This window comes from Canis lupus, chromosome 1 (assembly GCF_011100685.1).
Source record: "Canis lupus familiaris isolate Mischka breed German Shepherd chromosome 1, alternate assembly UU_Cfam_GSD_1.0, whole genome shotgun sequence".
Lineage (NCBI taxonomy): Eukaryota > Metazoa > Chordata > Mammalia > Carnivora > Canidae > Canis > Canis lupus.
In genome coordinates, this window is record NC_049222.1 from 74,303,245 (window position 1) to 74,316,951 (window position 13,707).

Genomic DNA, 13,707 nt, shown 5'->3' on the forward strand with positions numbered 1-13,707 from the left:
GGAGTCACTCTGAGGGGTGCTAAACCCCGTTGGGGATGCTTGTACACTGCCATGCTTGTGTTGCCACTTTAAATGAACTTCAATTGAGGATGTATTAGATGGGGGTGGGTATGCAAGTGAATGCAAGGAACAGCATGCAGTGTTAGCAACGTTTGTGCCAGTCTGATGTGGTGATGTAGTAGCTTTGGGAAAACTGTAAGGGGTGTGTTGGAGGGGTCTGAAGAGCATGAGGGTGGGATGTGCTCTTAACAAGTTAGGTGGAGAGTGCACCACTGGTTCCCATTGGTGTGCTTCTCAGCTGGGTAGGTGGAAAGGGAAATGGCACCCATCTGTTCTTCTGTTCTTAGAGAAATCTCCTAAGGATTCCTGTCCCTGCAGCACACTTCCAAGCCCAGAAAATAAATTTCATTTCAAGATTAGAAACCATCCCCTTACCCAAATAAATTCTCAAACTGCTGCTTCTATGCTTTATCTCAGTGGGATTGTCATGCGGTCTCTTGAAAGGCAAAGACTCAGTTTCCTATTGCCCTCTACCTTAGAGCTGAGCCTGATGGCTTTTAAAGTTTCAGGCCTTAAGCACCACTGATTTTAAAAATGCAAGAAGTTGAGCCCTTCTGGATTTCAAAGCCAAATATTATGGCAATTCATCTTTCCAGTGTAGGTCCCTCATGCCTCCATGTGGGGTCCACTCCTCTTCCCTCTCTGCTACCTTCAGTGTTCCTCACTCCTGGAGATAGCTCTGGGAGTCAGGTTCAGTTTCTGACCGTGTCTTTGCCCCTCCTACCCTCTTCCATGTGGCTTCTTCTCTATATTTAGCTGTGGAGAGTCTTTTCTGCCAGTCTTCAGGTTGTTTTCTGGGTTATTTACACTGATACGGGTGTTATAAAGTGTATCTCTAAAATAAGGTAAGCCTAGGATCCTTCTACTCTGCCACCTTTCCCGGAATCCCCTTAGTCCCTTGTTTTAATGGAACACATATACCAGTAATACCTTCAAAAACTTCTGGGAGATTAATTTTGAGACTTTAAATCCTAGTATTATTTTTCTTCACAATTAAATGACAGTTTCGAACTAGGATTCAAGATTAAAAACCATTCTTCCAGTCAAATTCTGAAAATATTGCTCCATCCTCTTTTAATCACAACTCTGAGATATAATTAACGTATATCTTACTAGAAGTGTACAATTTAAAATATAAATATCTCTTTATAATGAATTTTAAGAATCAAAATTGCTATATATTATCTAAAATGTTAACTCCGCTGCAACTTATACAACAAAGGTACATTATTCTTTCATTTTAAGAAATATTTCATAAATACAATCTACCACCAATGTGCCAACTCTGTAGAGAAACACAAATAGGACAGTTCCTGACCTGAAATATTGTCATGAAAGGACAAACAGGTAAACAATTATAATATGATGTACTAAAAAAATGTTATACAGAGGTATGTATGAGTGCAAGGAGACCACAGAGGGTATAGGCCAACTATTCAGGAAATACTATGTAACTGAAGAGATGATGTCTCAATGGAGTAAAGGAAGAGGTGATTTAAAAAAAAGAATGTATTGCTTACATTACAGAATGATCATCAGATATTAAATATTCACAGCCCAAACCATAATAAACAGAAGATAGTCAAGTTTTATAGTCCAATTTCTGGTCTATAATAAATTTTAAAGGAAAGCATAAACACTTTATATAAAAGTCTATGGACTTAAACATTCCGAGGTCCAAACAGATGGACTTAAAAGAAATTTTAGAATAAACCAAACTCTATACATTCTAGATGGGTAAGGAAAAAAAAGGAAGAGTAAAACAATTACCTCCTTTTGTAGTATCATTCTGAGCCTGGATGCCATGATGCAATGAATTGTGAATGGCAGAAAGAAGATCTGCTGCTTGAACCATCAATTTTTGAGCTTCTGCAACAGCACTGGTCTAGCAAATAAATCACCAAAAACATTCTTACATATTCTTTCACTGAAAGATATACATTAAATAGGAAAATCCTATAAACAATAATGAAATTAAATGTTATAATGACATCGGTTTTCACAAACTATTCACTTATTACAGGATGCTCAGATCCTGTTAGGATAGAAATGTTTTTTTTCCCCATTTCTGTTCTGGTAGGAGCCATTTAAAAATAATAGGAAACATCTTTGGCTTATTCTTTGTCTTATATTTTAAAAAAAGAAAGGAAAAAAACTGAGTTGCAGTCAAATGGAAAATTGCAACGTTTCTACTATGCCATTCATTAAGGTGAAATTTAAAAAGCAGGAAAAAAGAGACTTAGAAGTTAGATCAATTGTAAAAGGTTGGATCTCTACTCACCACTTCCTAATTATCTACAAATTAGTCTATAATTGATTTAATGCAAATACACATGAAGAAAAAATATTCACCATCTAGAGCTTTTTTGGTTCTACACAAATCCAACAGTTAATTATTGAACTGAATGAAAGAAGTCTACCTAAAATTCTGATTTTTGCTTTCTCCTTTTCAATTCACAAAGTAGGACTATACACAAGCAATTGCAGTTTCTATTATTGTACCACTAATATGTAATATAAAACACTATTTTAGATATCAACAGATATGGATATGTTTAGAGTAGAATGTAAATTCCTGTGACTTTTTGAGAAAATTATCTAATATCTCTAAAATATATATGAAATATATATATATATTATATAAACTATATATGAAATATACCAAACACCGTATATGTGTGATTGGAGGTGTTTCAATGGAAAAGTTTCAGAACTACTTGAATAATGCACCATTCATTGTCAGTGGCTCAGCAACTGAGCATCTGCCTTTGGCTCAGGGCATGATCCCAGGTCTGGGGATTGAGTCCCACATCAGGCTCCCTGCATGGAGCCTGCTTCTCCCTCTGCCTAGGTCTCTGCCTCTATCTGTGTCTCTCATGAATAAATTAAAAAAAAAAAAAAAGCACCATGTCCTGCTTTCTCTCCTGCCTCCACAAAAAGTTCACTGAAATAGATTACAGTAAATGTTCTTACCTCTTTCTTAGTAAAGGCTATAAGCACTGTCAATAACACTCGAGTGAATTTCACCCTGCTGAATACTGCTAAACACTGCTGGTGCTAAAAAATAAGAAAGGACTAGAAGTTAAAAGATGCAAAGTCTCTTAAAGGAATTTCATTTTAAAATATAGTGTTATAAGTCCTAAATTTCAAAGCTAATAACTTACTATATTACAAACACCTTCACTAACAGTATTTTAAATGCCTGAAAAATGAGCTGCAGAAAATAAAAAGTTTGTTCTATTGAAATAGAAACATAAAGCTCTGTATCAATGGGATGGACTTTTCCTTAAAAAGTTAGACTATTATCTCAAAAACTAATTTAATTAGCATTTTAAATAGAACTGATAAAAAGATTCTTTAAGCAGCATCAGAAAATTACAGATCTCAACAAAGATTCAGTACTTTTCATACTGTCCAAGTTCTTGAGTTTTGCCAAGTTTTGACATATCATCTGTAAAAAAACATTTTCTTCCTACCTCACAGGAATACTGAAGAGCTTTGAAATAATGAATTTGAAAGAGTTGTATTATCTTTCTATCAAAAAAAGTACAAGGGAAATAAAATCCCTTGCAATGTCCAATTTTTAAAGAAATACCTTAAAAAGGGCTTCCATAAATTATAACGCAGTTCATAAAACTACAACATTAAGAGGTAGACTTCTCTCATATTATCTACCAGAAAATAAGTTCAATTACTTCCAGTTCAACTTCTGGATCTCTTTCTTCTCCTTGTCGACTTCGAGTACTCTAAAATTTTAAAAAATGTGAATTAAAATAAACACAAATATGTAAAAATACAAGGTAAAGTGCTAAACCTAATTTATTGAGTACACACAAGAATCTATTTTTAAGAAAAATATTTGGGAGAAAAAAGCTGTATCTAGTATTTATTTTCCTCCTATTAATACTATATACAGAAAGTTCATTTTGATATAAATTATAAAGATCACACAGAAGAGTAAGGTATTAAAAACATCAAAAGCAAAAGAATGAAATAAGTACATGACACATCATATTGTTTTCTTTTTAAAAGGACGTATTAATTGAAAGTCTTGATATTCTCAATACTAACCCTGTTTGAAAAAAACAGTAACCTTTACAAAAATCACATCATAAAAATAAAATCATGTGGTAAATGCTGACTGTTCCACACTAACATGCAAAACCTCTTGTAAAGCATAACTGTGACTGGCTACTTTGACAACTGTAGGGCAGCAGTACAGGAAGATATGGCAGAAGATTCGGGAGCGAGCCCTGCGCTGCCACTCCCTAGTGGCAAGCCCTTCAGGAGACTCAGTTTACTTAACTCTTTTAAGCTGTATTTTTCTCACCTAAAAATAGGACACTATATGCATTTTATTGCCTAATTCGCTGCTTAATTATAAACATCAACTATTTATGGTAACAATAAGGTGGTAATATAAAATTGCTTTGATAACCATGGTTTTCAGCAGATTTGGGACACGACCATTTACTGAGGTCTTCTACTGTGCTGCAGACCTTGTAATAGCTATTGAAGAAGACAGTCCTTAACTTTGAGGAACTTAAAATTCTAGAATATTATGCTATTCTTAAAAGAGCATACTATAATTCTAAAACACTGGCAAAAAAATGGTTAAAATTTTAATACCTGAAAGAGACATTAATTCACCAGAAACAACTTCCTGTAGCTGTCCTCAAATTAATTGCAAAAAAGGCACAGCATATAGAAAGGAAGCTGTTGGTCCTCCTTACACTTGGTATTTGTAATTAGCTAAGGTAACTTGACATTTAGAAGAATACAAAAATCCTATACCAAAACAAAGAGAAAAGAAATATACCTTTACTCTTCTTTGCAGGTCATCCTCCACATCTTTTAGCATGCCTAAAAAGAGAGATGATGAGTTTAAAGAGGAAATATAAATCCAAATACAAAACTTGTGAATCATCGTATAAATTGTTTTACCTGTAACTCGAAGGTCTGTCACACTGTTAGCCATTTTAAATCCATATGTCATTGACTGAAAATCTTCCTGTACAGGAAAGGAATAATTAGGCCCTTGAGTAGTAGCAAAACTTTTCATTATATTTCTCTTACAAAATCACTATTTGCTAACACGAACACAGTAATGAAATGTCATCTGCTTGTCTAAATACTGCTATCATATATCCATGCTTTCCCCAGAGTATCCTTAAAAACACCATATTCTAATGCTATCTCTACCTTTAATCATCTGTTCTTAAGGCAATTTAAATATACTTGGATGTAGTATGCTAACTTGCAAAATAAGGTTAATGCTAATAATATCAGAAAACAAAAATTCCCACTTACAAAGTATTCTCACTTTCCCAAGTGAACAGTAAATACACAGTAATTACTGCTAGATAAGGTTGCAAGATTTAAACAAGACTTTTGCTTCAAAAATTATCATATGCTTATTTACACACTGTTAGGCCACAAAAGTTAAGCCTTCTCAAATAGAATTACTCAGTGATAGCAAAAGCATACTTCCACTTCGGCCCCACTGTAAAGAGAAAATTATTCATACATGGATTCCCACCTACAAAGTCATTTAAAATTTACTGCTGAGACATTAACAAATTAAGTAGTTTGCTAGACTCACTTTAAAAACTAAGTATCATTTGGCTGATTTGATTAAGTCACAAGAGTCTATTAAAGGAATGTTTCTGTTATAATTCTTATAAAAATGTATACAGAAGCCTAATATAATGGAATAATAGGCATATATCTATAGCAATGGCCAAAACTATGGCAACATTTCTGTGGGTTCTTAATAAAAACATCAGTGAGAACATAATCCAGATCATATACTATAATACATGTTACAAACAGAAAGGGAGGAAAAAAAAAAAAAAAAAACCAATGTCCCTGGGTTCAAAGAACTGATGTTAGTTGTATTACAGGACTCATAGGATTGAGTCTTTAAAAATCTCAGGTTGTGTTACAGAGCTATAAGCTTATCCTCTAGGTAAAGTTTATACTCTATCTCTACTAGGCCACCAAATAGGACTCTCACATTTTACACATCTAAAAAGGAACTCTCCCAGCGTTTACCATGTTGCTAAATGGCACCTCCAACCACCCAGTTACTCTGACTGAAAACCTGCCCCACAATTCCACTCGTTTTTTTTTTTTTAAGGATTTTATTTATTTATTCTATTCATGAGAGAGAGAGAGAAAGGCAGAGACACAGGCAGAGGGAGAAGCAGGCTCCATGCAAGGAGCCTGACATGGGACTCGATCCCAGGACTCCGGGATCACGCCCCAGGCTGAAGGCAGGCGCTAAACCGCTAAGCCACCCAAGGATCCCATTTTTTTTTTTTTTTTTAAAGAGAAAGAGAGAAGGCGCACATGTGCAGGGGAGAGGGAGAAAGAGAATCTCAAAAAGAGAGAGAGAGAGAGAATCTCAAGTAGACTCCACACCCAGTGTGGAGCCTGATGCAGGGCTCCATCTTAAGACCCTCATCATGACCCGAGCCAAAATCAAGTTGGACACTTAACGAACTGAGCCACCCAGGCACCCCTCTCGTTTTTCCATGCCTTGTATCCAACCATCAGAAAACCCAAAAGGCTCGACCTTCAATTTCTCACCTAAGCATAACTCTCACTTTTCACAATTCTCTCTACTGAAGTCATCACCCTCTCTCACTTCTATAGCTGCTTCCACACAAGTCCCTCCCTTCCATGCTTATCCCTGCTATAATTTATTCACTGCCAGAAGCCAAAGAGATTGCTTTAAAATAAATGATTTCACATCATGTCTTACTCAGAACCTTTCAACTGTTTCCCTGCTCACAGGAAAATCCAGAAACCCACATGGACTGAGGCCTATCACCACTCACCATGCAGCCCTGGCCTCCCTTCTCCAACCTCATTCCCTTCCACCTACAATTCTTCACCTTCAATGCATTGTCACACAGGCCTTCTTGTCATCCCTTGGACACATCAAACAGATTCTCTTCTCAGGACCTCTATACTTGCTACCTCTCCCCACAAAGAGTTTCCTCCTAACGTTTTCAGGGCCCCATCCCTCCCTATATTATAGCCTCTGTTCCAATGTCAATTCCTCATACAGAGGTTTGCCCTATGCATTCTCTTTAAAACAGCACCCTCCACCATTTTACATGTGCTGTCTCTGCTTTACTTTTCTTCACAGAACTTAACAACACTTGACATTATATATTTGCTTACTGACACATTATCTGTCCCAAGGAATGCAAAATCAATGATATTAAGTCTCTGTTGTAGTCACTGCTTTATATCCAGGGCTTAGAATTGTACTTGCCACAAAGTACCATTAACAAAAAAAAGTCAAATGAATGATGACCTACTGTATGGCAGAGGTCATCTTCCTAAGTAGATCAGGTTGGCTACAAGATACCTGAGGGAGTGGTAAAGACTGTGGCCGACTAGAGAATGCACACGTAAAGGAAGCCAGCTGCTACTTACCTTATTAAGTAATGAATGCAAGGCTAACGTTTTTCAGAATATCTAATTTAATGTAAAATTCTCCAATTTTTAAATGTTACTAAATTTTTACAAATCAAATAGACCAACACTGTGAAAACAAAACACTTACCTTATTAAGTAATGAATGCAAGGCTAATGTTTTTCAGAATATCTAATTTAATGTAAAATTCTCCAATTTTTAAATGTTACTAAATTTTTACAAATCAAATAGACCAACACTGTGAAAACAAAACACACCAGTATGCCCTACTTAAGCACTGCTGTCCAAGAGGAGTCTAAGGAAAAGCATTTACGTCACAGAGTATCATAGGTCTGTGAAATAAATAGTATTCTCAGTAACAAGAACTTAATCCAAGTCATTGGAGGACTGAAGCAGAGGAGTTCTATAAACAGATGCTACCATTAAAAGAGTACTCTTGAAACCCTGTAGATTCAACAAGGACAAAAGTCAACATAAAACCAGGGAGACCAGATACTGGACACCACCCAACAATGCAAGCAGGAGCTGATGGTGATGTGATGAGATTATAAGTGATGAGAAGTTGCTGAAATCAGGATATATTGAAAAGGTAAAGCCAACATGATGTGCCAATGAAGTGAATGTGGGGTATGAGGTAAACCGTGCAATCAAGGATTATTTTTAGGTATTTGGTCTGAGGAACTGGTATATGATAGTACAATTTATTGAGATAGGGCAGATTTTCAGAGGAAGAGGTTTAAAGGCAGAGATGGAGTACAATTTTAGTATGTTAACGTTTATAATTTTTTAGGTATCCAAGTGAAGATTTCAGGCAGGCACTTGTGTGAGTCTGAAAATCAGGGGAGGAATCAGGACTAGAGGACACTGACTGAAGCAGAAGATACAGAGGAGCCCAGGAATAAGTCCCAGCATCCAGAGAAGCAAGCACAGGAAATAGGTTAACCAGTAAGGAAGATAGAAACCAAGAGACAGCTGTACCAGGAAGACGAGGAGAGGTCAACTGTGTAAAATGAGGCTGATGGCTGGAGAGGGAGAGGGGTGAGAACAATGGATTTAGCAAGACAGTTATCTTTAAGGAGCTTGTTAAGACTAGCTTCTGTGCAGTTGTAGAAAAAGAATGACCAATAGAAGAGGGTGAGAAGAGATAAAAAAAAAATAAGTAAATATTTATAGCTCATTCAAGAAGTTCTTTTTGCATAGGGTAGCAGAGAAATGACACTAGATAAGGAGCCATGGGATCCAGGTGATTTTTGTTTTAAATTGAACGATATTTAAGCATGTTTATATGCCAAAAGAATAACATAGTAGGGAAGGAGACACTAATAATGCATAACAAAGAATGGTTAATGACTGCAGCAGGCCAGAGACAGAATCTAGAACACAAGTGGAAGATGAGCTTAGATGGTCAGGGGAACTGCATTTTCACAAGATAGAAAGAAGGCAGATGATGTGGGTACCAACACAGGTTAGCAACATGTGATTGTGAGAAGATAGGGCACTTCAACCTACATCTGATTCCATCTAATATTTCATTAAGGTACAAAGAAAACACAGAAAAGAGGGTTGTCAATAGAGGTTTTGTGAAGTAAAATATGTGGAGAAGTCACTGAGAGGCTGTTAAAGAAAGTTTACCACAGAAGTGTTGTAGGATAGGACTGTCCCTAGTGCTGAGTGCCCATCTGAGATTTGCAGTCCTAAAATTAAAGTGAGAATAGACACACAGATGTGGGTTTTTTCTAGCAGCCTTCTGCTGTTTGGGTGCAAGCAGCAAGCAGGCAGATGGTTGGGATTTTGCCATATAAGTGACACATTATGAGACAAGAGGGGCAAGGGAATCAAGGGTGTTTGAGAAAGAATGATTTTACCACTGGACCATGGACACAACAGAAGTAATAGAGAAAACTAAAGGAGCAGCATCTGGAAACTGGAGGTCTCTGTGGAACTGAAGGATAGCAAGAGTAGGGGAATCAGAGTAAGGCAGCCAGAAAGTAAGTGGCAGCGAGCAAAGGGTAGTATTTTTTTTTTTAAATAAAGATTTTTATTTATTAGAGTGAGAGAAAGTGAGAGAGTACAAGCAGGGAGAGCGGCAGGCAGAGGGAGAGGGAGAAGCAGGGAGCCCAATGTGGGGTTCAATCCCAGGACCCTGGTTTCATGACTTGAGCTGGAGGCAGACAGTTAACTGAAAAGGGTAGCAGTTCTGAAATCAAGAATTTGGAGGTGTGGATGAGTAAGGAAAATGTTCTCCTTATTCATTTCTGAACCATTTTCAGAACACAGAATGTACCCAGGGGTACAATGGCAAAATACAATCACAGCCACTATAGAGCCTATTATCCACTGAGAGGATGAGGATGTCCTGAGAAATAAAGCCCCACGTTCTTTATTGTACTTTACAATGTCTTTACAATACTTCCAAAATGTAACTGCAGAAAGTTATCAGGGGTATTCAGGGTCCTATAAAACACAGCATTTAAAACAATGCATCTCCACAAGGAAATCTGTAATAGTAAAACATTTATAATCATAACTGTAGCAGAACACTCAATATCAGCATTAAATGTGATTCCAACCAAACCAGTGATCTTGATTGTACTAATGTAATATTCTAAGAAAATAAAATTTTTTCAATCCCTTCTAAAACAAAAATTACAATATATCAGTTATCATTCATTACTACTTTAAAAATTTATTTCACTGATAAAATACTTGCATAAAGATTTCAGGTGCTCCTGAAATGACTTGATCCATTCACCCAAATCTGAGTGCATTCAACAGACCAGATACTGAGTAACACAGTAAAGCTACAAGTAAGGGTAAAACATGCCCACAGATGATTCAGATTAAGACTTCAAACAATTTAAAATGTCCATTAGTAAGTGGCTTATACTTTACTGAATATACACTGGAATACAAATGATAGTAACAACTAACATTAAGTACTTACTATGTGCCAGACACTGTTCTAAACGTCTTACTTGTATTAACTTCATTAATCCTCACAATAACGCTCTGAGGTAGGGACTATTACAGACTACATTTTATAAATGAGGACACTGAGGTGTAGAAACTTAAATTCCCAAACACCACAAGCATATAAGTGACAGAGGAAGAACACAAACATAGGTGGTAGCAATCCCCAGAGACTGTACTTTTTAAACTTTTATTTTGAAAAAATTTCAGAAGACAAAAATAGTATAGAGAGGTCCTAAATTCCTTCCCCATAATCATCAAATGATAACATTTTACCATATTGCATTATCATTCTCTATACTTCTTAAACATCTGAGACTAAGTTATAGATTGTGATGTTCCTTCACCTCCAAATACTCAGTGTGATTTCCCAAAACCATAAATCATTCTCTTACATACCCATGGTACAATGATCAAATTTGGTAATTCATGTCGCTTTAATGTGGAGCATTTCCTTGGTCCTTATCTTTCATGCCCTGACATTTTGGAATAGTATAGGCCAAAGTTATTTTTAACAACTACATCCCTCAATATAAGTTTGCTTTATGTTTCTCCAAAATAAAATCCAATTTATGCTATATTTAATAGGAATATCACAGACGTGATGCTGTGTTCTTCATGGAGCATTCTCTCTGAATGCTGAAGGATGTTGAATTGTCCCATTATTGGTGATATTAAGTCTGGCCATTTAGCTGAGGTGTTATTTGCCGTGTTTCTTCCCTATAAATGAATCATCTTCCCTTTGTAATTAGTATCTTATGGGAAGATACTTGGAGGGTAGGTACAAATCCAGTGCTCATTATACTTTTGCTTACTAGTTTTAGTATCCTTAACAATTCTTGTCAGAAATAACTATTCAAAACCTATACTCTTAACATGATGCTATGCAGGCCAATAAAAAACAATGAGGTAGCTCTCTACCTACAATATACTGGTACATACAGAAATCTATTTTCTATTGTCTGTGGAAAAAAGTTGCAAGTATTTTACATAATTCCATGATGTTTAGTGAAATACACATATATACATATTACAGAAAATATCTGGAGAAATACATGCCAAATGGGTAACTGTTTACTCCTTGCCAGGCAAACCAGAACCTTTATAGTTTTATTTATTACCTTAAAAATATGCTTGGTTGCAAAAAAGAGGAAAATTCAACTACAGTGACTTAAGTGATGCATACTTACTTATGTCATGCCAAATAACAGGAATATCAGAAATAATCTTTCAAAAAAAAAAAAAAAAAAAAGAAATAATCTTTCTTCTTCACCATCCTAAGCTCTAAGGCGGTCTTAGATTTACATGTTTACAAAAAGAAGCAGGACCTACCTCCAAACATCACATTCACGTTCAAAATAAATGACAAGTGCTCGCTTCGGCAGCACATATACAAAATAAATGACAAAAGAAGGGGTGGGCCATACCATTATTACTCCAAGTGGCATACTACTGAGAGTAGAAGGGGATGCTATTAATAACTACATCAGGATAAAAGATGCCAAGTAGGACTGTTCCATGTAAGCCAGTATGTAGGCACCAGCTGTAACAGAAGAATGTGCTAAGAAGGGCAAAGAAGAAAACTGAAGTCTGTATGGGCAATTCAGGAGGTGGAGATCCACATTTGAAGATAAGTAGGACTTCATCCTAAAAAGGAGAAAAAGCATAAGAGCTAGAAAGAGCATCCTGTGCAAAAGCATGGGATAATGAAAGAGAATAGTGTACTCAGGAGCAGCTGAACAACAATAAGCCACAGGGAGAAAAAAGATGAGTAAAAACACCCAATGATATCTGTACCATGTATCACAATGAGATGTTGGCTCACACCTCTAAGTGTGATCATCAACAAGGTAAGAGATGACAAATGTTGATCCAGATGTGGAGAAAAGGGAGTCTTTGTACACTGTTGGTGGGAATGCAAACTGTTTCAGCCGCTATGGAGAACAGTACGGAAGTTCCTCAAAAAATTTAAAATATAACTACCATATATATGATCCAGCAAACCCAATTCTAGGTATATAGCAAAAAGAAATGAAAGCAGGTAATGAAGAGACCTATACAACTCCCATATTATTGTAGCATTGTTCACAATAGCCAAGACATGAAAACAACCTAAGTGTCCTCCAATGGATAAATGGATAAAGATGTGGTGTATATATATGCATATGGAGTAGAATACTATTCAGCCATGAGAAAAAAGGAAATTCTGTCATTTGCAACAACATAAATAGACCCTGAGGATAACATGCTAAGTCAGAGAAAGACAAATACTGTATGTTATCTTTTACATGTAGAATCTAAAAAAAAACCCAAAATTATAGAAGCTAGTAAAATGGTGAGTAAAAGCAAATAAAATGGTGAGTGGAGAGTGGAGGAACGGGAGAGATGTTTAGGGTACATATCTGCAACTAGTAGGTAAGTAAGTCCTAGAGACCTCATACACATATAGGGATTGTAAACAACAAAACTGTATTATAAACATTAGCTTGCTAAGAGACTAGATTTTAACTGTTCCCAGCACTAAGAAGTAATGATCATTATGTGATACAACAGGTGTTAGTTATGGCTACTACTGCAATTATATAGCAATATAAATGCATCATATCAATATGTTGTACACCCCAAACTTACACAGTGGTGTATCTCTAACATAACTCAATAAACGAACAACAAAAAAGATGAGCAATAAAGTTAGAACCAGCTCACGGGAAGTGTTACTCTAAGGGTTTTAACTTTTATCATGTAGGCAGCAAAAATGTTCAACTTCTGGTTAAAAACAGTACTTCCATTACACCTCTTAAAATCATACTAAAGATGACACTAGAGGAATTAAAAAGTTTGAATCCCAAAGGACAGAGAATGGAGTACAACAAACAAAATACGTAAGGCAATTTTTGGAAAATACAAAGTAAATGGACAAAAAGTAACTGACTTAGGTGAGTGGAAAAAGCTAAACCGATGCCCTTGGAAAGCAAGGATGAAGAAAGCGTTCAAGAATTAGAGGTATTAGGGGCACCTGGTGGCTCCAATTAAGCGTCTGCCTTTGGCTCAGGTCATGATTCCCGGATCCTGGGATAGAGCCCTGCACTGAAGCTCCCTGCTCAGTGGGGAGCCTGCTTCATCCTTTCCCTCTCCCTCTCCTTGTGTTCTGTCAAATAAATAAATAAATAAAATCTTAAAAAAAAAAAAAGGATTAGAGGTATCAGACACCTTTGAAGGATGAGGTG

General features: G+C 36.2%; 1 protein-coding gene and 1 long non-coding RNA gene across 9 annotated transcripts in view; one reads left to right on the forward strand and one right to left on the reverse strand.

The window, feature by feature from the left end:
- NAA35 (N-alpha-acetyltransferase 35, NatC auxiliary subunit) overlaps positions 1 to 13,707 on the reverse strand; it is a 107,724-nt gene that overhangs the window by 60,517 nt on the left and 33,500 nt on the right. For all 8 annotated transcript variants that reach the window (XM_038526912.1, XM_038526919.1, XM_038526916.1 and 5 more), the window contains 5 exons: positions 5,005 to 5,071; positions 4,880 to 4,923; positions 3,756 to 3,806; positions 3,034 to 3,117; positions 1,831 to 1,945 (listed from right to left, as the gene is read on the reverse strand). In XM_038526912.1, the coding sequence (XP_038382840.1) occupies positions 1,831 to 1,945; positions 3,034 to 3,117; positions 3,756 to 3,806; positions 4,880 to 4,923; positions 5,005 to 5,071 (361 nt within the window). The remainder of the gene's footprint in view (positions 1 to 1,830; positions 1,946 to 3,033; positions 3,118 to 3,755; positions 3,807 to 4,879; positions 4,924 to 5,004; positions 5,072 to 13,707) is intronic.
- Positions 7,966 to 13,707, forward strand: part of LOC119870816 — a 38,159-nt gene continuing 32,417 nt past the window's right edge. Inside the window, exon 1 of the long non-coding RNA XR_005354045.1 lies at positions 7,966 to 8,099. This is a non-coding gene — a long non-coding RNA (uncharacterized LOC119870816). The remainder of the gene's footprint in view (positions 8,100 to 13,707) is intronic.